This window comes from Oncorhynchus mykiss, chromosome 22 (assembly GCF_013265735.2).
Source record: "Oncorhynchus mykiss isolate Arlee chromosome 22, USDA_OmykA_1.1, whole genome shotgun sequence".
NCBI lineage: Eukaryota > Metazoa > Chordata > Actinopteri > Salmoniformes > Salmonidae > Oncorhynchus > Oncorhynchus mykiss.
The window spans coordinates 30,968,726-30,995,314 of record NC_048586.1 but is presented as its reverse complement, the minus strand read 5'-3'; the positions used below and the strand labels follow the sequence as shown (position 1 = coordinate 30,995,314).

The window sequence follows — 26,589 nt, the reverse complement described above, 5'->3', positions numbered from 1 at the left end:
AATCATAATTTTCCCTGATGTCTTTATTTTCAGTCTGAAAGCAAAATGGTCTCTAATTAAAATTGAAAACAATATCATTAATAGCATCAATTAAAGAAATAAAAAGTAAAGTTAGAAAGAGCTTAATCTCGTATCAAAATAAGATGCTCGACTTTCTGATATCTGTGGTATATTTCTAGTATTATCTATTTTTATCTGCTCTTTGCTATATTAGGCCTGAGTTTTGAATCCCTGATTTCCTGACATACTAGCTATATTATTGAAATTGTCTTGTGAGCTAGTATCCTCTTTTCCCTGATTCTGGTTGTTGTGCTGATAACAGCTTCAGGTGATGTGTTCTGTGGTGTCGTGACCCCTACACCCTCTTCATGCCCCGGGCCATCAGGCAGGCGAACACCGTCATCACCATCTTAGGTTTGACCTCCACTAGGTCCTCAGGCAGGGCGTACACCCGCGCTCCGATCTTCCTGGCCATGGAGATGGCATACCTGACAACAGGTAGGATTAAGAGGAGATGTGTTAGTGGGGATATCTTTACATCTGTTAACTTGAACGTTTCCTCTCTTTCATCAAGCTCATACCTAAATTTGATTATCATCACATAGTACGTACTTGGCGTTATTGAGCTTCTCCTCCTCAGTCAGGTCCTCCACTTTGATTAGATCATAGCGGATAGAGCCTGGCTGGATGGCATCAATCAGGTCCAGGACTGGCATACTGGTGACAATGGACCCATCCTACAGAGGCACAGACACACACACACACACAGAGCTATTGCTGTGGAGGGTGCTGTATTTGTATGTCCTTTACTGCTTAGTGACTAAATGAAGTCAGGAACTTCAAAAAAGGTACCATGGTCAGGAAAATATTAAACAGCAGAGGTACAGCCTACCTTGAATCCAGAGATGGTGCCTTTGCCAGCCTGTGTGAGTGTATCGTTGACCCAGGTGACGATGGTGTCGTCATTCACCTTCTGCCCATCACCAAGCTCCTCCAGAATATTCAGTGTGTACCTGAGAGAAAGAGATGGATCCTTCTAAATGTGGAATTATGGAGTATGCATTGGGCCTGCATAGGGTTTTTTCCTGATCACATGACCGGAACAGGAAAAATGTATAATCTGAAGCATTTTAACAGTATTCTGTTGCATTACCTCCTCATCAGCTGCCACAGCAGGGCCTGGGTGAGTTTTCGGTTGCCTTCATTCAGGTCCTGTCCAGCGATGCCAACCAGGGAGAACTTGGCCTCCTTCTTCCCCAGCTCCACTGCATAGTTACAGTTCTCCAACTGGAACAGACAAACGCAATCAATCAGTCAATCAATTGAAAAGCTTCTATGAAAATCTATATAAATCAGAAATAAACAACAGTTGGACTGATCCTACAACCTTCTTAGACTCAACAACCCTGAAGCAATTATCAGCAACAAAAAAAAATATGACTAAAAACACATCACCCCTCAAAACAAATATTAGATACTGTTAAAATGTTTGCATGGACGGCTTTCTCATAGAATTCTATTTAACATTTTGGGACAAAGTATCACCCTTATTTCACAAATGACAACACAGGTCACTCAATTCAGTGCTTCTAGTTCCATGTATCAAAAAGGGTTTTCAGTTCTATTAAAACCAGGATAATCTGGAGAGTCCACTGCTGATTACAGACCTGTAAGTTTGATAAATTGTGACAAAAAAATAACAAAACTCATAAGCAATAGAATGGGAAAAGTCTTACCAGACTTGATCCATATCAATCAAACATAAACTATAATAAACTATATTAAGAATAGACATTTAAACAAACACAATAACATGTTTCAGTTTAAATCAATACGCTGAAAAACAATATACATTTATCAATTTCATTTTTTTATTTATTTCACCTTTATTTAACCTGGTTGAGAACAAGTTCTCACTTACAACTGCGACCGTGCCAAGATAAAGCAAAGCAGTGCGACACAAACACAGAGTTACACATAGAATTAATAAACATACAGTCAATAATACAATACAAAAAGTCTATATACAGTGTGTGCAAATAAGGTAGGTAAGGCAATAAATAGGCCAGTGGCAAAATAATTACAATTATCGCAATTAAACACTGGGGTGATAGATGTGCAGAAGATGAGTGTGCAAGTAGAGATACTGGGGTGCAAAGGAGCAAATTAACAGCAGCATGGGGATGAGGTAGTTGGATGGGCTATGTACAGGTGCAGTGATCTGTGAGCTGCTCTGACAGCTGGTGCTTAAAGTTAGTTAGAGAGATATGAGTCTCCAGCTTCAGTGATTTTTGCAGTTCGTTCCAATCATTGGCAGCAGAGAACTGGAAGGAAAGGCAGCCAAAAGAGGAATTGGCTTTGGGAGTGACTAGCTCACTGGTCACCATAGCAGCACCCACCTGTAGCACGTGCTACAGCCAAACCCACTGGCTCCAGGTCTATAAGTCTTTTGCTGGGTAAAGCCCCGCCTTATCTCAGCTCACTGGTCACCATAGCAGCACCCACCCGTAGCACGCGCTACAGCAGGTAGCGCGTGCTACGAGCTGAGATAAGGTGGGGCTTTACCTAGCAAAATACTTATAGATGACCTGGAGCCAGTGGGTTTGGCGATGAATATGAAGCGAGGCCCAGCCAACGAGAGCATACAGGTCACAGTGGTGGGTAGTATATGGGGCTTTGGTGACAAAACGATGGCACTGTGATAGACTGCATCCAATTTTCTGAGTAGAGTGTTGGAGGTTATTTTGTAAATGACATTGCCGAAGTCAAGGATCAGTCGAATAGTCAGTTTTACGAGGGTATGTTTGGCAGCATGAGTGAAGGATACTTTGTTGTGAAATAGGAAGCCGATTCTAGATTTAATTTTGGATTGGAGATGCTTAATGTGAGTCTGGAAGGAGAGTTTACAGTCTAACCAGACACCTAGGTATTTGTAGTTGTCCACATATTCAGAACCGTCCAGAGTAGTGATGCTGGACAGGCGGGCAGGTCTGGGCAGCGATTGGTTGAAGATCATGCATTTAGTTTACTTGCATTTAAGAGCAGTTGGAGGCCACGGAAGGAGAATTGTATGGCATTGAAGCTCGTCTGAAGGTTAGTTAACACAGTGTCCAAAGAAGGAACAGAAGTATACAGAATGGTGTCGTCTGAGTAGAGGTGGATCAGAGAATCACCAGCAGCAAGAGCGACATCATTGATGTATACAGAGAAAAGAGTCGGCCCGAGAATTGAACCCTGTGGCACCCCAATAGAGACTGCCAGTTCGGACAAGGCCTTCTGATTTGACACACTGAACTCTGTCTGAGAAGTAGTTGGTGAACCAGCGAGACAGTCATTTCACAAATCAAAACTGTTGAGTCTGCCGATAAGAATGTGGTGATTGACAGAGTCGAAAGCCTTGGCCAGGTTGATGAATACAGCTACACAGTATTGTCTCTTATTGATGGCGGTTATGATATCGTTTAGGACCTTGAGCGTGGCTGAGGTGCACCCATGACCAGCTCGTAAACCAGATTGCATAGCGGAGAAGGTACGATGGGATTCAAAATGGTCGGTGATCTGTTTGTTAACTTGGCCTTTGAAGACCTTAGAAAGGCAGGGTAGGATAAATATAGGTCTGTAGCAGTTTGGGTCTAGAGTGTCTCCCCTTTGAAGAGGGGGATGACCACGGCAGCTTTCCAATCTTTGGGGATACGAAAGAGAGGTTGAACAGGCTAGTAATAGGGGTTACAATAATTTTGGCAGATCATTTTAGAAAGAGAGGGTCCAGATTGTCTAGCCCGGCTGATTTGTTGGGGTCTAGATTTTGCACCTCTTTCAGATCATCAGCTATCTAGATTTGGGTGAAGGAGAAATGGGGAGGCTTGGGCAAGTTGCTGTGGGGGGAGCAGGGCTGTTGACCGGGGTAGGGGTAGCCAGGTGGAAAGCATGGCCAGCCGTAGAAAAATGCTTCTTGAAATTCTCAATTATCGTGGATTTATCGGTGGTGACAGTGTTTCCTAGCCTCAGCGCAGTGGGCAGCTGGGAAGAGATGCTCTTATTCTCCATGGACTTTACAGTGTCCCAGAACTTTTTGGAGCTTGTGCTACAGGATGCAAATTTCTGTTTGAAAAAGCTAGCCTTTGCTTTCCTAAATGCCTGTGTATATGGCTTTTCGATGCTAATACAGAACACCTCAGGATGTTTTTGTGCTGGTCAAGGGCAGTCAGGTCTAGAGTGTTCCTGGTTTAATTTTTTTTGAATGGGGCATGCTTATTTAAGATGGTGAGGAAAGCACTTTTAAAGAATAACCAGGCATCCTCTACTGACGGAATGAGGTCAATATCCTTCCAGGATACCCGGGCCAGGTCGATTAAAAAGGCCTGCTCGCTGAAGTGTTTTAGGGAGCGTTTGACAGTGATGAGGGGTGGTCATTTGACCGCAGACCCATTACGGATGCAGGAAATGATGCAGTAATCGCTGAGATCCTGGTTGAGATTGAGGGCATCAAGCTTAGATTGTAGGATGGCCGGGGTGTTAAGCATGTCCCAGTTTAGGTCACCTAACAGTACGAGCTCTGAAGATAGATGGGGGTCAATCAATTCACATATGGTGTCCAGGGCACAGCTGGGCCAGAAGGTGGTCTATAGCAAGCAGCAACGGTGAGAGACTTGTTTCTAGAAAGGTGGAGTTTTAAAAGTAGAAGCTCAAATTGTTTGGGCACAGACCTGGATAGTAAGACAGAACTCTGCAGGCTATCTCTGCAGTAGATTGCAACTCCGCCCCCTTTGGCAGTCCTATCTTGTCGGAAAATGTTATAGTAGGGATGGAAATTTCAGGGTTTTTGGTGGTTTTCCTGAGCCAGGATTCAGACACGGCTATGACATCCTGGTTGGCAGAGTGTGTTAAAGCAGTGAATTAAACAAACTTAGGGAGGAGGCTTCTAATGTTAACATGTATGAAACCAAGGCTTTTACAGTTACAGAAGTCAACAAATGAGAGCGCCTGGGGAATGGGAGTGGAGCTAGGCACTGCAGGGCCTGGTTTAACCTCTACATCACCAGAGGAACAGAAGAGGAGTAGGATAAGGGTATGGCTAAAGGCTATAAGAACTGATCGTCTAGTACGTTCGGAACAGAGAGTTAAAGGAGCAGGTTTCTAGGCATGGTAGAATAGATTCAAGGCATAATGTACAGACAAAGGTATGGTAGGATGTGAATACAGTGTTGGTAAACCTATGCATTGAGTGACGATGAGAGAGAAATTGTCTCTAGAAACATAATTTAAACCAGGTGAGGTCACCGCATGTGTGGGAGGTGGAACTAAAGGGTTAGCTAAGGCGTATTGCGCAAGGCTAGATGCTCTACAGTGAAATAAGGCAATAATCACTATCCAAAACAGTGATGGACAAGGCATATTGACATTAGGGAGAGGCATGCGTAGCCGAGTGATCATAGGGGTCCAGTGAGTAGATCGGGGGGGTGGAAACACGGCAATTCAGACAGCTAGCGGGCGGGCCCTAGCAAGCTAGCAAAAGGGCCTTAGAGGGACGTCATGACGGAAGAAGCCTGTTGTAGCCCCCTCGTGCTGTTACGTCGGCAGACCAGTCCTGAAAGATCAGCAGGGCTCCGTGTGGTAAAAGGGTCAAGGCCAATTGGCAAAATAGGTATTGTGGCCAAAGAATTTGTCCGATGGTTCTCTTCAGCTCACAGTCCGATATGCTCTAGACAGCTGCGGGCCGCTGCTAGTGCATTCAGTGAACGTCGCGACGGAGGAGCCAGTTGAAAACCCCCTCGGGCAGATTACGTCAGTAGTCCAGTCGTGATGGATCGGCGGGGCTCCATGTTGGCAGTTAAAGGGGTCCAGGCCAATTTGCAAAATAGGTATTGTAGCCCAAGGAATGGCTGTCGGCTAGCCGAGAGATGGGCCTAGCAAACGCTAGCTCCAGGCTAATTGGTTCTTGCTTCGGGACAGAGATATTAGCCAGGAGTGGCCACTTGGATAGCAGCTAGCTAGCTGAGATGATCCGGGTGAGAAGGTTCAGAGCTTGCGGTAGGAATCCGGAGATATGGAGAAAAATAAGTCCGATTTGCTCTGGTTTGAATCGCGCTGTGCAGACTGGCAAGAGTTGTTGGTTAGCTGAAGACCGCTAGCAGTGGCTGGCTGACTACTAGCTAGTAGCTAGTTAGCTGGATAGCATCTGTTGGGGGATCCGGTTCAAAAGTAAAGAATATAGCAGATCCATACCACATTGGGTGAGGCGGATTGCAGGAGAGTATGTTGAAGTTGAGGTTAAGAAAAATATTCAAAATATTTTAAAAATATATGCGAAGAAAAAATATATAAAAAGATATATACACGGGTCTGACTGCTACGCCATCTTAGAACGATCAATAATGTCTGTTGATGCCGAAAAGGCTTTTCCTCTGTCTTGAATGGACTTTTCTATTAAAAACTTTGGAAGCGTTCAACTTTCCAGCAGAAATAATCAATTTAAAATATATATGGATAAATGTCCTTATGCAAAAATCTACACAAATAATACATGAATTGCTGAAATTGCTTTAGAAAGATGCACAAGACAGTATGTCCTCTTTCCTCCCTCCTGTTTGCCCTGGCAGTTGAACTGCTTTCAGAACGAATTAGACAGGACCCAAATGTAACATGTATCAGCATTGGTAATATCAACTAAACTTATTTGCAGATGATCTCCTGATATACCTGGCCAATATTGAAAACTCAATGCCCCCCTTGCTAAAAATATCTTCAGAATACTCAAACATCGTGAACGGGAGTCCCATAGGGCGGTGCACTATGGCCCAGCGTCGTCCGGGTTAGGGGAGGTTGGTAGGCCGTCATTGTAAAATAAGAATTTGTTCTTAACTGACTTGCCTAGTTAAATAAAGGTAAAAAAAAACTACTAAAATCTTACAGGTAGAATAAATCTCTTCAGAATGGCATGGCTCCCAAAGTATTTATATTTATTCTTGGTAATACCAATTACCTCACCGAAGATATTCTTAAAAAAAGTATATTCGGTCATAACAGATGGGCAAATAAGCAGAACAGCCTCAATTTGTCTAGGCATGGACTCTACAAGGTGTCGAAAGCGTTCCACAAGGATGCTGGCCCATGTTGGCTCCAATGTTTTCCACAGTTTTGTCAAGTTGGCAAGATGTCCGTTGGGTTGTGGACCATTCTTGAAACACGCAGGAAACTGTTGAGCGTGTAAAAAACAGCAGCGATGCAGTTCTTAACAAAAACCAGTGCGCTTACCTACTGCCATACCCCGTTCAAAGGCACTTATATATTTTGTCTTTCCCATTCACCCTCTGAATGGCACACATACACAATTCATGTCTCAATTGTCTCAAGGTTTAAAAATCCTTATTTAACATGTCTCCTCCCCTTCATCTACACTAATTGAAGTGAATTTAACAAGTGACATCAATAAGGGATCATAGCTTTCACCTGGATTTACCTGGTCAGTATATGTCATGGAAAGAGCAGGTGTTCTTAATGTTTTGGATACTCATTGTAGTTAAATGCACTAAAGAGGACCAATGGGTACATATTGAAGACGTGCATGATCATCCCCAGAATCTTTTTACATGTCTATAAAGCTAAGAACAGTAACATCTTCATAGCTAAGAACACTATAACAATACAGAATAAAATGAAACGTGTTCTACATGAACCAATATTACTCCATAAAATCACAACCCTGTGGAACAATCCTTGGATAGCTTTTCAGAATTCACAGATAAATTGGTCCACCTGGAAAACTAAAGGCATAAACACTGTAAACTACTTGGTAATAGGAAATACATGTATTTCCATGACAGAATTAAAAGGGAATTTTGGACTGAACAATGTAGATATTTTTAAAAACATGCAACTTAAAAGTTTCATATTTGTGAAATTTCTATTTTAAATCTTTTGGGCATCAGAGCCATCTTGAGGGAATCCTATTTGAGTCAGAAAAGGATATTCATATGATAGGCTAGTGCCGTGGGAAAAGATTCTCTGTTGGATAGGCTCTCTGCAAGGTTTTGTACAGTGCCTTCGGAAAATATTCAGACACCTTGACTTTTTCCACATTTTATTATGTTACAGCTTTATTCTAAAATAGATTAAATAAATAAAAATCCTCAGCAATCTACACACAATACCCCACAATGACAAAGTGAAAACTGGTTTTTAGAAATTGCAAAAATTGCAAAAACAGAAATAGCTTATTTACATTAGTATTTAGACCCTTTGTTATGAGACTCGAAACTGAGCTTAGGTGCATCCTGTTTCCATTGATCATCCTTGAGATGTTTCAACTTTATTGGAGTCCACCTGTGGTAAATTCAATTGATTGGACATGATTTGGAAAGGCGCTCATCTGTCTATATAAGGTCCCACAGTTGACAGTGATTGTCAGAGCAAAAACCAAGCCATGAGGTCGAAGGAATTGTCTGTAGAGCTCTGAGACAGGATTGTTGTCAAGGCACAGATTTGGGGAAGGGTACCAAAAAAAATCTGAGGCATTGAAGGTTCGCAAGAACACAGTGGCCTCCATCATTCTTAAATGGAATACGTTTGGAACCACCAAGACTCTTCCTAGAGTTGGCTGCCCGGCCAAACGGAGCAATCGGGGAGAAAGGCCTTGGTCAGAGAGGTGACCAAGAACCCGATGGTCACTCTGACAGAGCTCCAGAGTTCCTCTTTGGAGATGGGAGAACCTTCCAGAAGGACAACCATCTCTGTAGCACTCCACCAATCAGGCCTTTATGGTGGAGTGGCCAGACAAATGCCTCTCCTCAGTAAAAGGCACATGAAAGCCCGCTTGGAGTTTTCCAAATGGCACCTAAAGACTCTCAGACCATGAGAAACAAGATTCTCTGGTCTTATTAAACCACAATTGAAATCTTTGTCCTGAATGCCAAGTGTCACATCTGGAGGAAAGCTGGCACCATCCCTACGGTGAAACATGGTAGTGGCAGCATCACGCTGTGGGGATTTCTTCAGCGGTACAGAGAGATTGTTGATGAAAACCTGCTCCAGATTGCTCAGGACCTCAGACTGGGGTGAATGTTCACCTTCCAACAGGATAACGACCCTAAGCACACAGCCAAGACAACGCAGGAGTGGCTTCGAGACAAACCTCTGAATGTCCTTGAGTGGCCCAGCCAGTGCCCAGACTTGAACCCGATCAAACATTTCTGGAGAGACCTGAAAATAGCTGTGCAGCAACGCTCCCCATCCAACCTGACAGAGCATGAGATGATCTGCAGAGAAGAATGGGAGAAACTCCCCAAATACAGGTGTGCGAAGCTTGTAGAGTCATACCTAAGAAGACACAAGGCTGTAATCGCTGCCAAATGCCCTTCAACAAAGTACTGAGTAAAAGGTCTGAATACTTATGTAAATGTGATATTTCCGTTTTTTATTTTTAATATATTTGCAAACCTGTTTTTGTTTTGTCATTATGGGGTATTGTGTGTAGATTGATGAGGGGGGGAAACAAGTTAATGAATTTTAGAATAAGGCTGTAACCTAAAAAAATGTGGAAAAAGTCAAGGGGTCTGAATACTTTCCGAAGGCACTGTACAAAACTTTGCAGAGAGCCTATCCAACAGATAAAATATCTATTGGAACCAAGACTTAAAAATAACTGATATTGGCACAAAATGGAGGGAATATTGGAACGTATCTAACAAAATTACAGGTTAACGAAAATGTACACTTATTCCAGTTTAAACTAATGTATAAAATGTATTATACAAAATTCACAAATTCTACAGCACAGCGACAGAGTCATGTATTAAGTGTAAAACTAACAATAACTCAATAATCAATGCCTTCTAGGAATGCTATAAAGTCCAAAAGTTATCAGCGGAGTTAGAAAGTTGGCTGTCGTAAGTATTACAATGTAAATGCACTTTTAATCTGTCTGCATATTTCAAGCATTTGAAAGTGCAGTGAGATAACCCAAGTGGTTGGATGATACTTTTCTCATCAATCATCTTGAAAAAAACATAAACTTAAAAACTGGAAATCAACCAAACCTCCATCGTTAACACAATGGAAGGGTAAAACACGTTCTTATCTAAATGCTGAAAGTGCGTGGGTGACGGAGAGGAACAAAATGGTGCAGTTTGAGGCTATGTGGCGGATAATGATGTGGGTGCTGGAGATTGGGGTGTGAGCAGGTCTGGGTAGGTGTGATGTCGTTGACATTTGTGTGCATCTGTATGTGTACGTTTTGTACTGTTTAAAAAAAACAACGTACAATTGATCGTTTTAATCATGATCGCACTTTGGGAGAACTCGTATTGTTCCTAGTCTCACCTTCTTCATGTTGCTGCCCAGTTTGGAGTAAGGGGGTTTGTTTACTCTGTCCCAATCCACTGGCACATTTATCTTCTCATAGAGCTGGAAGATGACCAAAGCATCATCTATGTCCCTGTAAAACATGCACACACAATTTAAATGAGTGAGGTTTCCAAATGATTGGAAATGGTGTATAATAAGATGGAGTGACCTGTACTTACACATAGAGGTGGTTGACACGAGGGTTGACCCCCAGTGAGTTCATCCAGTTCCTGAAGGTGCGCTCCTCTCTGGTTTCACCTGGAAGTGGCCGAGACAGCATTACACACTGGTTTAGGCCTATATATGGTTTATATTATAATCAGGAAGAGGGGATGCTCAGGAACTGGGTTATGGTCTGGTCCCAAAACTGACCCTCGATGGAGCTCCAGTCGATGTCCTGGTTCTCAGGCTTCTTCAGGGCAGGGTACTTGTTGAACAGGTTGGCAATGTATGCTAAGTTTAGCTTAGGGTTGCCGCGGACCACGTCGGTTGCCGTGACGAACTGCCGGCAGCCCAGACGGTCAGCCTGCTCCAACATGCACTCTGCTCTCTTTATGTCCTCTTTCTCCTGCAGGGGGTGGTAGGGAGATCTTTAACAGCAACATCTGATGTATCACTCATTGATAATATGGTCAATTTAGCAGGCATGTTTAACCTAGGTGGCTAGAAGAACAACACTGTCTGTTGATCAGGTTGGCTGAAATCTAAATTTAAAGCTGCAACATGTAACTTTTTGGGTGACCCGACCAAATTCACATAGAAATGTTAGTAATAGATGTATCATTCTCATTGATAGCAAGTCTAAGAAGGGGTAGATATGTTCTAAGTGCACTATTTATATGGTTCCCGTTCTTAAGTTTAGTTTCTGCATCTTTCATTTTCAGTTTTGTACACCAAGCTTCAAACAGCCGAAAACACAATATTCTTTGTTATTGAAAAAATACTTCACAGCAGTTTAGATTGTACAATGATTCTCTACACCAGTGGTTCCCAAACTTTTGATAGTCCCGTACCCCTTCAAACATTCAACCTCCAGCTGCATACCCCCTTCTAGCACCAGGGCCAGCGCACTCTCAAATGTAATTTTTTTGCCATCATTGTGAGCCTGCCACACACACACTATACGATACATTTATTAAACATAAGAATGAGTGTGAGTTTTTGTCACGACCCGGCTCATGGGAAGTGACAAAGAGCTCTTATAGGACCAGGATACAAATCATAATCTCACATATAAAACCTTATTTGTTCATAGAATATTAACTCTGTAATGTTGGGTTGTGTTGGAGAAAGTCTCAGTCTTAAATAATTTTCCTGTGTCTGTATTTAGTTTTCATGCTAGAGAAGGGCCGAGAATCCACTCTCACATGGGTATAGTGGTTGCAAAGGGCATCAGTGTCTTAACAGCGGATTTGCCAAGGCAGGATACTCTGAGTAAATTCAATTTTCACAGAACCACTTGTTGCAATTTTGATGAGGCTCTCTTGTTCAGATATCGGTAAGTGGAATGGAGGCTGGGCAAGAAAGGGATAACGAATAATTTTTTTTAGCCCTATCCAGAAATCTGGCAGTGGCTTCTGATTAAATTCAATTTTCACAGAACCGCTTGTTGCAATTTTGATGAGGCTATCGGTAAGTGATATCTGTAAGTGAACTGCAGGCTGGGCATGAAAGGGATAACGAATCCAGTTTTTGTGTCGTCCGTTTCGGTAAGTACCTGCGTAATTGCGCACCCAGCTCACTCAGGTGCTTCGCTATATCACATTTGACATTGTCCGTAAGCTTGAGTTCATTTGCACACAAAATAATCATACAATGATGGCAAGACCTACAGTATGTGTTGCCTTTGTTAATGCAGACAGAAAAGAGCTCCAACTTCTTAATCATAGCCTCAATTTTGTCCGGCACATTGAATATAGTTGGGGAGAGTCCCTGTAATTCAAGATTCAGATCATTCAGGCGAGAAAAAACATCACCCAGATAGGCCAGTCGTGTGAGAAACTCGTCATCATGCAAGCGATCAGACAAGTGAAAATGATGGTCAGTAAAGAAAACTTTAAGCTTGTCTCTCAATTTAAAAAAACGTGTCAATACTTTGCCCCTTGATAACCAGCACACTTCTGTATGTTGTAAAAGCATTACATGGTCGCTGCCCATATCATCATCAGTTCAGGTGCCTTGCTTTAACAAAGTCAACCATTTTCACTGTAGTTTCCAAAATGTCTTTCAAGCTGTCAGGCATTCCCTTGGCAGCGAGAGCCTCTCAGTGGATGCTGCAGTGTACTGAAGTGGCGTTGGGAGCAACTGCTTGCACGTGCATTACCTCTCCACTAGGTCTCACTGTCATGGCTTTTGCGCCATCAGTACAGATACATCTTGACCACCAAAGTCCATTTGATGTCACAAAGCTGTCTAGTACTTTAAAAATATTGTCTCCTGTTGTCCTGGCTTACAGTGGTTTGCAGAAGAGGATGTCTTGCTTAATTGACCCCCCATAAATGTAACAGACATAAACCAGGAGCTGTGCTAGGCCCGCCACGTCTGTTGACTCATCCAGCTGTAACGCATATAATTCACTGGCTTGTATGCGAAGCCGTAATATTTTCTAAACATCTCCTGCCATTTCACTGATGCGTCATGAAACAGTGTTGTTTGATGGAGCCATTTTCTGTATAGTTTTTTGGGCCATTTCCCCCAGCATTGTCCCAACCATATCCGCAGCAGCAGGAAGAATTAAGTCCTCCACAATAGTATGGGGCTTGCCTGTCCTAGCCACTTGGTAGCTCACCATATAAGATGCTTCTAGCCCCTCCTTATTAATGTAATCTGTTGCTTTTATATATGTCTTACTACTCGAAAGTCGTCTTTATTCTCGCTCAAAAAACTCCCATTGCTTATTTTTCAAATTGTAATTTTGTTTCTAAATGTCTGCGCAAGAGTGAAGGTTTCACGCGAGAGAGTAACGGTTATTGTGATTGGATGTTAATTATTTGACTAGGCTACCTGTATTTGACATTGTGTTGTTATTTCGCTGAACACTAGATGGTTAAATTGTCTTTTTGGCAGTGAAATTAGGCAACATTTTTAAATGTGAATCACATTTTTATTTGGCGTACCCCCGATGGCATTGCCCATACCCCGTCGGGGTACGCGTACCCCAGATTGGGAACACCTGCTCTACACTATACATTGCTTGTATTGTCCCTGGCGAACTATTCAGATTTTAGCAACCAGGAAATGGCGGAAATATTGCACCTTCAATGGTTGATGTTTCTAGTGTAGGAAGAGCATGTACCCTTATCCCTGAAATGTCAATGGCAATAGGAGGGATTCCCTCCTCATCTCCCTTAGGGGCCACTTGGTTCAGGATGTTGTAGTAGGCCTTGGAATCCTATAATGCAAAACAGAAAATGAATACAATCACAAATGCACAAGAAGATCCAGGAGCGACACAGTCATATGATAATCCAGATCCGACATAACGTGTGTGACCCACCTTTATGTCAGAGCTGAAGTTGTTGATCTTGGAGCAGCCGGCCTCCTCTAGGTGATAGTTGGCCCAGCGCAGCAGCAGCTCCTCTGGGGAAAGCTTCATCAGGTCTTCCAGGCTCTCCCCATCCCTCAGCAGGGCTATCAGAGCTGCACACACACACCATTTATATTATTATACACACACATAAAATCAAACAAGGCTACAGAGATCAAGTGATGTACAGTACTGTAGATATATAGACACCCTCGTGGTAAAAAGTTATAAAACACACATACACATTGAAAGCCTATATTCAAATAAACATTTAACACACACACACACACACACCTTCGTTCCTGCTGATCTCGATGTCAGCAAACAACCCGATCTTGATGACTTGCCAGAGCAGGCCCAGGACCAGATGCTGTCTGCCTTCCTTCAGGTCCTCTGCTCCGATGTTCACCACGTGGCAGCCAATGGCCGACGCAGAGTTCAGAGCCAGGTTCAGATTCTCCTGTTAGAGCACAGCACACACACAGCATACTGTAGATGTGTATGACATAGTGTATATAATGACAAAGAAAATAAACTACTGTGTCAATGGGTTATACAAAGCTGCATGTGGTGTTACAGTAATGTCTGTAAAAGGTTACCTGGATGGTGAAGGGTGTGAGCTTCTTCTTGTTGATGGTTCTTTCATCGATGGTGTCCGGAACAGACTGGTTGATCATCTTACTACCAGGTGAAGGAGAGATGCATAGTTAAATATCAATGGAATATTGCCATAGGGATTGGTTTTTACTCTAAAGTAAGTCTATGAGACCAGTTAGAAAGTACCATAAAACGATCCCATCTCCGACAGCGGTGAACAGGTCATTAGTGGTGGGGTCCATGGGGAGGACATGTTTGCAGTCTGGGTCTTTCTCCAAGGCCTTATTCACCCAGTTCACAAAAGCCACCTTCTCCTCCTCTGTCAGTGGAGAAATGTGTGGGTATGGGGGTGGATGCACAATATACAGTATTTGTACTTATGGTAAATATTTATATACATTAGCCAATCAGAGACGTTCAGATATGTGACTTCACAGACCAGGAATAGTTGTTGTACTTATGGATTGTTCCAGACATAGAGATAGATGTGGTTCTCATTTGAATGACTAGTGCTTCCTGTGTCATGTTGGCTGCAGACATATCTAGAGAGTGACTCAAATAGGTAGCTTGGGGGCATTCTCCTTCAGTGAAACAAGTAGGGGCAGTCACCTGAGTAGGAGTGCTGTGTGCCTGACTGCTCTGAAGTTCCTGCTACGGCATAGATGCCCTCCTTCTTGTTGATGGCTTTCTTGAAGGTCTTAGCAACTTCTGTACTCTTCAGTCCATGGACCACCTTAGTGAAAGGAAAAATAGTGGTGAGATGAGACCATGTATCTCTGGTGTCATGTGAAAATGTATTAAGCTATGTTCTCCTGTTCTTTGACATTGACTTTTTGTAAATGCCGGTGATTTTAACCTCTTGACCTCTGAACTTACATTAGCAAACTCGCCGAAGGTGACTTTGCCGTCATGCAGGTCTCCTGTCTTGGTGAGATCCTGGATGATCTCTCTGACTCTGTATCCCGGCAATGGCAGGTTGGCAGCTTTGAACAGGTCATTGAGCTCTTCTGTGCCAATGTGGCCATGAGAGTCCACATCTGGAACAGGATGGATAAATCAAAGGTAATGTAAAATGTAGCCTTGTTGAATACATAATGAGTCAGTGACCCAGAATAAAAGAGAGAGTGAAGTGAGTCTATGATTTATCAACTATGTTTCAGTTTCCGTCTTAGTATGGGGGAATCAGGATTGGAGTTGTTTCAGGCCCTCACCGATCTTAGCAAAGGCTTCTCTCAGTTCTTCCAACTCATCTTGAGAAATCTGTGGTGGAGCAGCCATTTTGTGGGATCTGAAACCATCAAACACAACTTCAACTTTATAAACTCATACAATACTGAACATACTCAACAAGGAGGAACTTTCTGCATGCTGTCACTGTGATAATTGCTACAAAATGTGATTTGCTGTACCCAGTGGTTCTGGGCTCTGATGTCTATTTCGTTCTAAAGTATCCTGCTTCTAGTGAGCTGCTTTATGCTTTTTCTGGTGAGGTAATTCACACCATTCATGTGTCTTTATTACACCCCTTTGCAACTGCAAGTCATTATCACAAAACGAGAATTTCCAAGTATCCCCAACAACACACATACAAAGTCATAATGAGTTTATTGCTTAAGACTTGTGTGAAATAGGAAGAATAATCTATTATGCAATTCAGAGAAGTTTGTCTTGTGACATTCTGTGTGGTTAGCCAGACCAACTCAAAGTTTGTGTGTGAGTATGTGTTTATCAGAAACTCCTCTGAATTCTTCCTCATCTGCCTTAGGACGAAGTATACATTCTAGGCCTCAGTCTGAGTTGAGAGTGGAGTACAGGTTGCTATAGTGATAACAGACAAGGAGAATGTCTGCCATTTCACTGTGTGGCTTCATTGAGAGCTCTATGGCTGTAAACCACAGACTCAGCGAGAGATAAAAGGTCACTTTAGATACAAAGACCCACTTTAAACTAGGTCTGCTCTGCTTGCCTCCGAGGTGTGAAGTTTTGGGATGAGTTTTTGTTGGTATTTTTTATATTTTTACCCCCTTTTTCTCCCCAATTTCAATCTTGTCTCATTGCTGCAACTCCCCAACGGGCTCAGGAGGCGAAGGTTGAGTCATGCGTCCTCGTCATGCGTACACGAGCCACCAAACCGAACTTCATAACACCCGTCTGCTTAACCCGGAAGCCAGCCGCACCAACGTGTCGGAGGAAACACCGTTCACCTGATGACCGAGGTCAGCCTGCAGGCGCCCGGCCCCGCAGCACGAGTCGCTAGACCACGATGAGCCAAGTAAAGCCCCCCAGCCAAACCCTCCCCTAACCTGGACGACACTGGGCCAATTGTGCTCCGCCCTATGGGACTCCCGATCACGGCCAGTTGCGATACAGCCCGGGATCGAACCCGGGTCTGTAGTGACACCTCTAGCACTGCGATGCAGTGCCTTAGACTGCTGCGCCACTCGTGAGGCCCAGTAGCACACTTCTAAATTCTAAAATAAGTAAGAACAAGGAGTTCTGGGTTTTGTTACCTTTCTCCCACCATTGCTATAGAGGTCAGAAGCAGAAGCGAAACTGATGTATTTTTACACCATGTTTCAAAATGACCAGCTTTGTCACTTTACAAGCATTTCATTTCAATCAGCAGTGAGACACTGATGATTCAGTAAACCACACACTGGATGACACAATGACACTGTGATGTTCACTAATCTAACAATAGTATTGTATTTTTAGGGCCGACATTTACCCAGACTTTACTTTTTGATGATGAAGTAAAATTTGTCTTTGCATTTTGATCATGAGGGGCGTTATCTTTCATGAGGCAAATCCAGTTACTTGATTTGAAATCCCTAAAACCTTCATCTGTCATCAATAATTGCCTGTGGACTCAGTCACAAAAATCATCAAGGACCTGTATGGAAATAAAACTGCAATACCCACAAACATCAATCATTGGTACCGCAGATTTCACATGTAAATCTTGTTCTCTTTTAAACAAACAGCTTATTCATTATGTAGTAAGAAAATCATCAAACAGTAAGGTATATTTGCATGGATTAGATATAGGAAGAGAGGTTTATTGGAACAATATTATGACGTGGACCTTTATCAAAGCCAATCTGTCTGTCACTCCAAATAATCTTTATACAGCAATCAATTGTGCTTCCTCGGTTTCTCTCAATTGTTTTGTATTCAAAGGCACATTCCTTTAAGTGTAGTGTGTGTTATGGATTCTTCAAGCACAATTGAAAGACAAAATATATATATACTATATTTTGTTCATCATTTTCAAATGGCTACAGCAGTGTGAGTTCCAAAGATGACAAATTCACGTGTCAGTCAATTCCATATGCTGATGCACATGTTATTCCATGAATATTGAAGATATGTTGGAAACTTTTAGAAAATGTACATTCATATCTGAGTTACTGTTAGCTTTCACATGTTAGAATACTTTTCAGTAGTTGCAGCAAGGCTAACCACATCCCAACGTACTTCCTGTTTAATCACTGTGCAATGGTTTACTTCTGCTCTCTGTCACCATAGTCTGCTGACTTTACAGTCAAGACATGGCAATGCTACGCATTGATCAGCATGTCTACTACACATGCTGCCCTCAGATTCCAGGACGACACGATCTATTAACACACACAGGACTATCTGTGAACCCTTATGGACTGTTAAAGCAACAGAAATGCATCATCATCATCATTCATCCTCATCAGAATCAACGTGCAGTCACAGACCATTTTCCCAGTAGATTCAACGTAATAACGACACATGCAGAGGAACACAGTGACACTGAGAGGCCCCTAGGTCAGGAGATTGAATTACCTGAGGGAGGTGAGTTGACTGGCGGATCTGTCTGTGAGTCTGTCTGTGTCACTTTCCTTCCTTCAGTGTGTCTGCTGCTCTCACTGCTTGACAGGCAGGCAGTGCACTGTCTCTCCCTCAGAAGTCAAGCGACAATGAATCTATTCAAATAAACGAGGAAGGAAGTGACACGCGAACCAACACAACTTCACAAAGAGGAATGTCTTTATATGGCAATCTGCTGTCTGCCACGGGCCTATCAAAGTGATCAGTCTGGAAATAATATTCTGTGTAGGTTTGTGCATTTGTTTTATTTTTATTTGACCTTTATTTAACTAGGCAAGTCAGTTAAGAACAAATTATTATTTACAATGACGGCCTACCAAAAGGCAAAAGGCCTCCTGCGGGGACGGGGCCTGGGATTTTAAAATAAAAATACAATATAAATATAAGCCAAAACACACATCACAACAAGAGAAACACAACACTACATAAAGAGAGACCTAAGACAACAACATAACAAGGCATCAACACATGACAACACAGCATGGTAGCAACACAACATGACAACAACATGGTAGCAACACAACATGGTAGCAGCACAAAAACATGGTACGAACATTATTGGGCAAAGTCAACAGCACAAAGGTCAAGAAGGTAGGGACAACAATACATCATATTGTGTATGTTCTATTCAGTCTAGTGATGTATTTTATGATGACTTTAGTGACAACTAGGGTTGCGCATTTTGGGGAATATTCAGAGGTGGAAACTTTCCGTGGGAATTAACGGGAATATATGGTAATTAATGGGAATATATGGTAATTAACAAAAATATATGCAAATGTATATTAATACCATTCAAATGTAGATGTTTTTTGCATTAGATATATTTACAATATCATATGGAGACAGAAGCATAAACCTTATCATAAGTAGACATAATTGCAAATGATTAAATCCTTTCAATAGAAATGTAAAAACAATTTAGTTACGAATTGAACTTTAATTAAATGAGTTGACTCTTCACATGGGATGATTTCACTGAGCAACAAAATAAAGGGAATATTGAATGATCCCCAATGATCCATTGCATCTCCCAAAAACATTTTCAACATACATCTGTACTAATGATAGTCTAGAAACTAAAGCTTTGGTTGTTTTCCTCTCAGGCTTCCATGTCTTCTCCCTGGACCTCCTCAATGTCCACCTCTTGAACCTGTTGGACTCTGAGGCCTCATCTCATCATGGACTCTGCGGCTGTCACTTTCCAACCTTGTTGAGGATGGCTCATTGTCAGGCTCAAAGAGCCTCAAATTTGCCCGGATGGCCACCAATTTTTCAACCCTTGTATTAGTCAGCCTGTTGCATGCGTTGGTGTGAGTGTTTCCAAACAAGGACCAGTTGTGCTCTGAGGCAGCTGTGGTTGGTGGGATTTGGAGGATTATGGAGGCAACAGGGGAAAGAGCCTTAGATCCACAAAGTCCCTTACACCAGGTGGCTGATGCAATATGGCAGTCGTGCCAACATATCTCATCTCCATCCCAAAGTCCTTGCTTGGAAGTGTACTTCGCCAGACTGCCAAGAACCTTGCTCTCATCCAGGCCAAGGTGGCGAGACACGGTAGTGATGACACCATAGGCATTGTTGATCTCTGCACCAGACAGGATGCTCTTGCCAGCCTGCTTGGGATCCAACATGTATGCTGCGGCGTGTTTGGGCTTCAAGCAGAAGTCTTCACGCGTTTTGATGTATTTCAGAACTACAGCTTCCTCTGCTTGGAGCAACAGTGAAGTGGGCAGGGCAGTACGGATTTCTTCTCTTACTATCAAGCCCTGATCTGTTTCACATGTCCCTGTGATTGTCTTCACCCCCTCCAGGTGTTGTTTATTTTCCCCATTTTCCCCAGCCAAGCTTCCTTCCATCCAGGACTTATATAATAGGCGGTGTCAGAGGAAAGGCCATAAAATTGTCAAAGACTCCAGTCACATAGACTGTTTTCTCTGCTACCGCATGGCAAGCGGTACCGGAGCGCCAAGCCTTGGACCAAAAGGCTCCTCAACAGCTTCTACCCACAAGCCATTACACTGCTGAACAATTCAGAAAAATCGCTACCGGACAATTTACATTCACTCCCCCACCTACATGTACAGATTACCTCAACTAGCCTGTACCCCTGCACACTGACTCGGTACCGGTGCCTCCTGTATATAGCCTCGTTATTGTTATTCTTATTGTGTTACTTTTTATTTTAGCCTACTTGGTAAATATTTTCTTCTTGAACTGCACTGTTGGTTAAGGACTTGTAAGTAAGTAGTTCATGGTAAAGTCTACACTTGTTGTATTCGGCGCATGTGGCAAATAAAGTTTGATTTGATGGGGCTGTCCATATCGGCAGACTGTGATATGGCCATTTCTTGGAGAGACTCCTTCCCCTCCTGGAGACTGTCAAACATGATGACAACACCAGCCCAACAGGTGTTGCTGGGCAAGTTCAATGTGGTGCTCTTATTCTTCTCACTTTGCTTGGTGAGGTAGATTGCTGCTATACCTTGATGACCCTTCACATACCTAACATTTTCCTTGGCTCTTTTGTAGAGTGTATCCATTGTTTTCAGTGCCATGATGTCCTTGAGGAGCAGATTCAATGCATGAGCAGCACAGCCAATGGGTGTGATGTGAGGGTAGGACTCCTCCACTTTAGACCAAGCAGCTTTCATGTTCGCAGCATTGTCTGTCACCAGTGCAAACACCTTCTGTTGTCCAATGTTATTGATGTCTGCCTTCAGCTCATCTGCAATATAGAGACCGGTGTGTCTGTTGTCCCTTGTGTCTGTGCTCTTGTAGAATACTGCTTGAGGGGTGGAGATGATGTAGTTAATTATTCCTTGGCTACGCACATGCAACCACCCATCAGAGATGATTTCAAAACATTCTGCTTTCTCTATGATTTGCTTGACCTTCACTTGAACTCTGTTGAACTCTGCATCTAGAAAATGAGTAGATAATGCATGTCTGGTTGGAGGGATGTATGCTGGGGGAAGAACATTCAGAAATCTCTTCCAATACACATTGCCTGTGAGCATCAGAGGTGAACCAGTTGCATACATAGCTTGAGCAAGACATTCATCAGCATTTCTCTGACTACATTCCTCCATTGAGTCAAAAAACTTCTGATTCCAGGAGGACCATGAGCTGTTGCTATCGATAAGGTGTCTGATTCATCATTTTCACCTCTAATATAAATAGAGGGACTTTTGTCAGAGGTTGCTTGCTGTGAGCGCTGAGGGAACTTTATGCACTTGGCCAGATGATTTTGCATCTTTGTTGCATTCTTCACATATGATTTGGCACATTATTTGCAAATGTACACAGCTTTTCCTTCTACATTAGCTGCAGTGAAATGTCTCCACACATCAGATAGTGCCCGTGGCATTTTCCTGTAAAGATGAGGAAAGAATGAGTACATATAAAAAAAAAATACAATTCCATGTACAGATAAATAGATTAAAGTTAGATTAAACAACTCCTTTGTAAGATACATGTTTTAAAATGAAACATGGAAACTGTCACAGAGTTTTATTTTTGATTGTGCTCCCTTAGGTTACTGCTGGAGGGCACCCTTACTTTGTTTCTAGTGTCCAGGTTACCCTGATTGTTATTATTGGTTTCACCTGTGGTTGATTGCCCTCTCGGTTCACCTGTTGCCTGGCTATTTAAGTTCTTCTGTGGGCAGGGATCTTTGCTTAAGTCTCATGTTTTAATTAGTGTGCTCTTGCTTTGTGTTTTCTGTGAGGACCTTAGTAAATATTCTGGATTTACCCTTACTTCTGCCTGCTGTGTTTCTCTGCGCCTGGGTCTGAGTTCGTACTAGCATTATTGTCACAATAGACCTAAGCCACAGTGGACCCAGCAGAGATTTCTCCATCATCCGAGGGACACTCTGAGCTCCACCATTTACGGTCGTCTCTCACCCACCATGGAACTATGTATGATTAGTCGTCATGAGGCACGGCTGAAGACATTGTCGGAGGATTTAAGAACTCTTGTGTCCGCTCTGCAGACAGGACAGAAGGGAGCAACGGCTGCTACACCTGTGACGATTCCTTACCCTCCACTCCCTACCAGCTCATCGTCTTCCTTCCCTCGGGAGCCTCATCTCCCGGCACCGGAGCGCTAGGAGGGGCATCCTGGGAGGTGTCGTGGGTTCCTGCTCCATTGATCGCTGGTCTTTGAGCTGCAGGCATCAACGTTTCCCACCGAGCATTCCAGAGTAGCATACGTCATCTCCTTGCTCTCAGGACGAGCTCTGGCCTGGGCCACAGCCATATAGGAGCAACAAGCAGACATTTGTTTTAATTGGCAAAGCTTCAGCCAGGAAAATAACAGGTTTTTGATCACCCCATCAGTGGCAGGAATGCAGCCCAAAGACTCATTGAGCTGCGGCAGGGCAGCCGGAGCGTAGCTGATTACGCCATTGACTTTCGGACGCTCACCGCTGAGAGCGGTTGGAATACAGAGGCACTTCACTCAGCCTTTCTGAACAGACTCAGCGAGGTTCTCAAGGATGAACTGGCTTCCCGGGACAACCCTGACACGCTGGATGAGCGTATCGTTCTGGCCATTCAGATTGACAACCGGGTTCGGGAACGTTGTCGGGAGGGGACGGAGGAGTTAAGTGTTGGTTCCAGGGTTTTGGGTTCTGCTGAGGGAGTTGATTCTTTGTTGGTTTGCACTGCCTTATGCTGCGTATGCTTGTCCTGTACCCCGTCAGTGTTCTCAATTCAGCTCTGGGCCTCCTTCATATCCTTCAGAGGAGTTGATGCAATTGGGACGCATCAGACTGTACGCTCTGGAGAGAAGGTGCAGGATTAACGAGTAACGTTGTCTTTACTATGGACAGTCTGGACATTTCCGTGCCTCCTGTCCCGAGCTGATGGGAAACGGGATGACTCGTCAGTAGATGGAAGAATACTGGTGAGTCAGATACAGTCTCCAGCTGCTGACACAGTACGCGCCTTGTTTCCGGCCAACCTGCAGTGGGACAATGGTCAGTTGTACATTCCTGCTTTCATAGACTCTAGGGGCTACCGGCTGTTTTCTAGATCGCACGTTAGATCTCCAATAGGGGCTGCCTCTCACTAAACTGGACATTCCATTTTCGATCACTGCGCTGGATGGTCAACCCCTAGGGTCTGGGGAAGGTGAAGCAATGCACCATGCCTATTCAGCTACGAGTTCTGGATTACCATGTGGAGCTTATACAGTTACATCTAGTGGAATCCCCTGAGCTCCACCTGGTTCTTTGACATCTGTGGCTTTCCACCCATAATCCTCAAATTGACTGGCCCTCTGGAAAAGTTCTGGAATGGAATCCTTCATGCCAGTTCACCTGCCAGCAACTCTCTCCACCTCTTTCCGGTCCTGCTCGTCTTTAGGTTTCCGACTCTCCTGTTCCCCCGACTGGGGATGACAAGCCTGATCTTTCTCGCGTACCTCGGGATTACTGGGATCTGGGTCAGGTCTTCAGCAAACGAAGGGCCAGCGAACTACCTCCTCACAGGTCCTACGATTGGGCCATTGACCTCCTGCCCTGCACCACTCCTCCGAGAGGAGGGATGTATTCTCTCTCAGGTCCAGAGACTGCAACCATGAATAGTTATCTTAAGGAGGCATGTGGTTGATTTTTATTCGGCCGTCCACTTCACCTGCAGGAGCAGGTTTTTTCTTTGTTGGGAAGAAGAACCGTTACCCTCTTCCTCTTGTCAGCTTTTGAGAGACTCCAGGGAGCTACGGCTTTCTCAAAATTGTACGCAATCCGTAAATCCAATATGGTGCGCATCAGACAGGGAGATGAGTGGAAGACAGCGTTCAACACCCCTAATGGACATTATTAGTACCGGATCTTTGGACTTAATAATGCTTCCAGGTCCTTCAAAGACTCCTCTCTCATCACTTGTTCATGAAGGCCGAAAAGTGAGTTTCACGTTCTTCAGATATCCTTCCTATGGTACATCGTGTCTCAAGGCTGTGTAAGTATGGACTCCCAAAATATAGAAGCAGTGGGCAACTGGCTGATGCCCAACACAGTCAAACAAGTCCAGTGTTTTGGGGTTTTTGCTCATTTCTCCCAGAGATTTGTGAGTGACTTTTTAGTTCTGTGGCTGCGCCATTGACAGCGCTCACCAATGACTCGGCTGGGCATGTATGCTGGACCTCTGCTGCTGAGAAGGCATTCCAGTACCTGAAACATCGGTTTTCTTCTGCACCCATTCTTGTTCATGCGCATCCTTCTCTTCCCTTCGTGATAGAGGTGGACGCCTCTGACGTTGGCGTGTGTGCGGTTCTGTCTCATCCCACGGCTAAAGACCAAAAGCTTCATCCCTGTGCCTTTTTCTCCAGGCATCTCTCTATGATGTCAGAAATCTGGATTTTCTTGCAGTCAAACTGGCTTTGGAGGAGTGGCGACACTGGTTGGAGGGTTCGGAACACCCCTTTACGGTTTGGACTGACCACAAGAACCTGGCCTACATCCAGGAGGTTAATGCCTCAGTCCCCGGCAGGCTCTTATTCACTCGGTTCAGATACACGTTATCTTACCGTAAGGGGACTAAGAACATGAAGCCGGATGCCCTTCTCACCAGTTTCCCAGCTTCAGTGAGGATCGGCCACTTGGTTCTATCATCCCCAGGTTGCTCATCCTCGCGCCGGTGTCCTGAGGTATAGAGACTGTAGTGAGCGAGGTGCATGGTAGGGAGGCAGTTCCAGACGGCTGTCAACCTAACAGAATTTTGCCCCTATTGGGGCATGGTCCAAGGTACTTCAGTGGGCTCACTCGTCGTTTCTCATCTCTCATCAGGGAGGGCAGCGAACGCTAGAGTTTTTGAGGAGGAGGTTGTGGTGGACCTCGGCAGAGGCGGACACTCGGACCTTCGTGGCTGCTTGTCCGACCTGTGCCCAGAACAAGACTCCTCGTCAGCAGCCTCTGGGGCTTCTTAATCCGCTGCCAACACCTTCCTGACCCTGGTCTATGGATCTATGGATTTCATCACGGGCCTTCCATCCTCAAAGGGCCACATGGTCATCCTGGTCATTGTGGAACGCTATTACAAGGTGGCACATTTTCATTCCGCTGCCTAAGCATCCATCTGCCTGTGAGACTGCTCAGCTAGTCATTCAGCATGTTTTCCACCTTCACGGACTTCCTCTGGACATCGCCTCCGACCGGAGCCCCCAGTTTGCCACCAGATTCTAGAGGGCATTCTGTCCTCTTCTGGGGTCATCAGCCAGTCTGTGCTCGGGATATCACCCTCAGTCCAACTGTCAAACGGAGCAGGTGAACGCCTTACGGTGCTGTGTGTCCACCAACCCCGCCACTTGGAGTCGGCACCTTCCCTGGGTGGAGTATGCACACAACACTCTCCAGTGTTCCTCCACTGGCCTGTCACCATTCCAGGTGTTGTAAGGTTACCTGCCCCCCGTTTCCTGGTCAGGAGATTGAAGTGGCGGTCCCTTCCGCTCAACGCCTCATCTCTCGTTGCCGCCGGACCTGGAAGAGGGCTCAGTCAGCGCTCCTGAGGTCCTCATCTCGGGTTCAACGACAGGCTGTTCATTGACTACAGCTCAGCATTCAACACCATAGTACCCTCCAAACTCATCATTAAGCTTGAGACCCTGGGTCTTGAAGATGCCCTGTGCAACTGGGTCCTGGACCTCCTGATGGGCCACCCCCAGGTGGTGAATGTAGGAAACATCTCCACTCCGCTGATCCTCAACACTGAGGCCCCACAAGGGTGCGTTCTCAGCCCCCTCTTGTACTCTCTGTTCACCCATGATTGCGTGGCCATGCATGCCTCCAACTCAATCATCAAGTTTGCAGATGACACAACAGTGGTAAGCTTGATTACCAAAAACGACGAGACAGCCAACAGTGAGGAGGTGAGGGCCCTCAGAGTGTGGTGTCAGGAAAATAACCTCTCACTCCATGTCAGCAAAACAAAAGAGATGATCATGGACTTCAGGAAACAGCAAAGGGAGCACCCCCCTATCCACATCGACGGGACAGCAGTGGAGAAGGTGAAAAGTTCCTCTGTGTTCATATCGCCGACAAATTGAATTGGTCCACGCACACAGACAGTGTGGTGAAGAAGGCGCAACAGTGCCTCTTCAACCTCAGGAGGCTGAAAAAATGTGTCTTGTCACTGAAAACCCTCACTAACTTTTACAGGTGCACAATTAAGAACATCCTGTCGGGCTGTATCAACGCCTGGTATGGCAACTGCACCACCCACAACCGCAAGGCTCTCCAGAAGGTGGTGCGGTCTGCAAAA

The 26,589-nt window shown here is 44.2% G+C and overlaps 1 protein-coding gene across 1 annotated transcript; it reads right to left on the bottom strand.

Moving 5' to 3' along the window:
• Positions 1–5: 5 nt before the first annotated feature.
• Positions 6–18,420, bottom strand: LOC100136146 (plastin-2). Its single transcript, XM_021579495.2, has 16 exons — positions 18,281–18,420; positions 15,676–15,752; positions 15,341–15,501; positions 15,074–15,197; positions 14,651–14,783; positions 14,467–14,548; positions 14,162–14,327; positions 13,838–13,980; positions 13,637–13,732; positions 10,714–10,909; positions 10,521–10,599; positions 10,318–10,432; positions 1,154–1,287; positions 893–1,013; positions 613–737; positions 6–488 (listed from the first exon to the last, which is right to left on the bottom strand). Exons 2-16 carry the CDS (start codon positions 15,740–15,742, stop codon positions 356–358), a joined length of 1,875 nt encoding a protein of 624 aa, XP_021435170.1. The 5' UTR covers positions 15,743–15,752; positions 18,281–18,420; the 3' UTR covers positions 6–355.
• Positions 18,421–26,589: the final 8,169 nt, after the last annotated feature.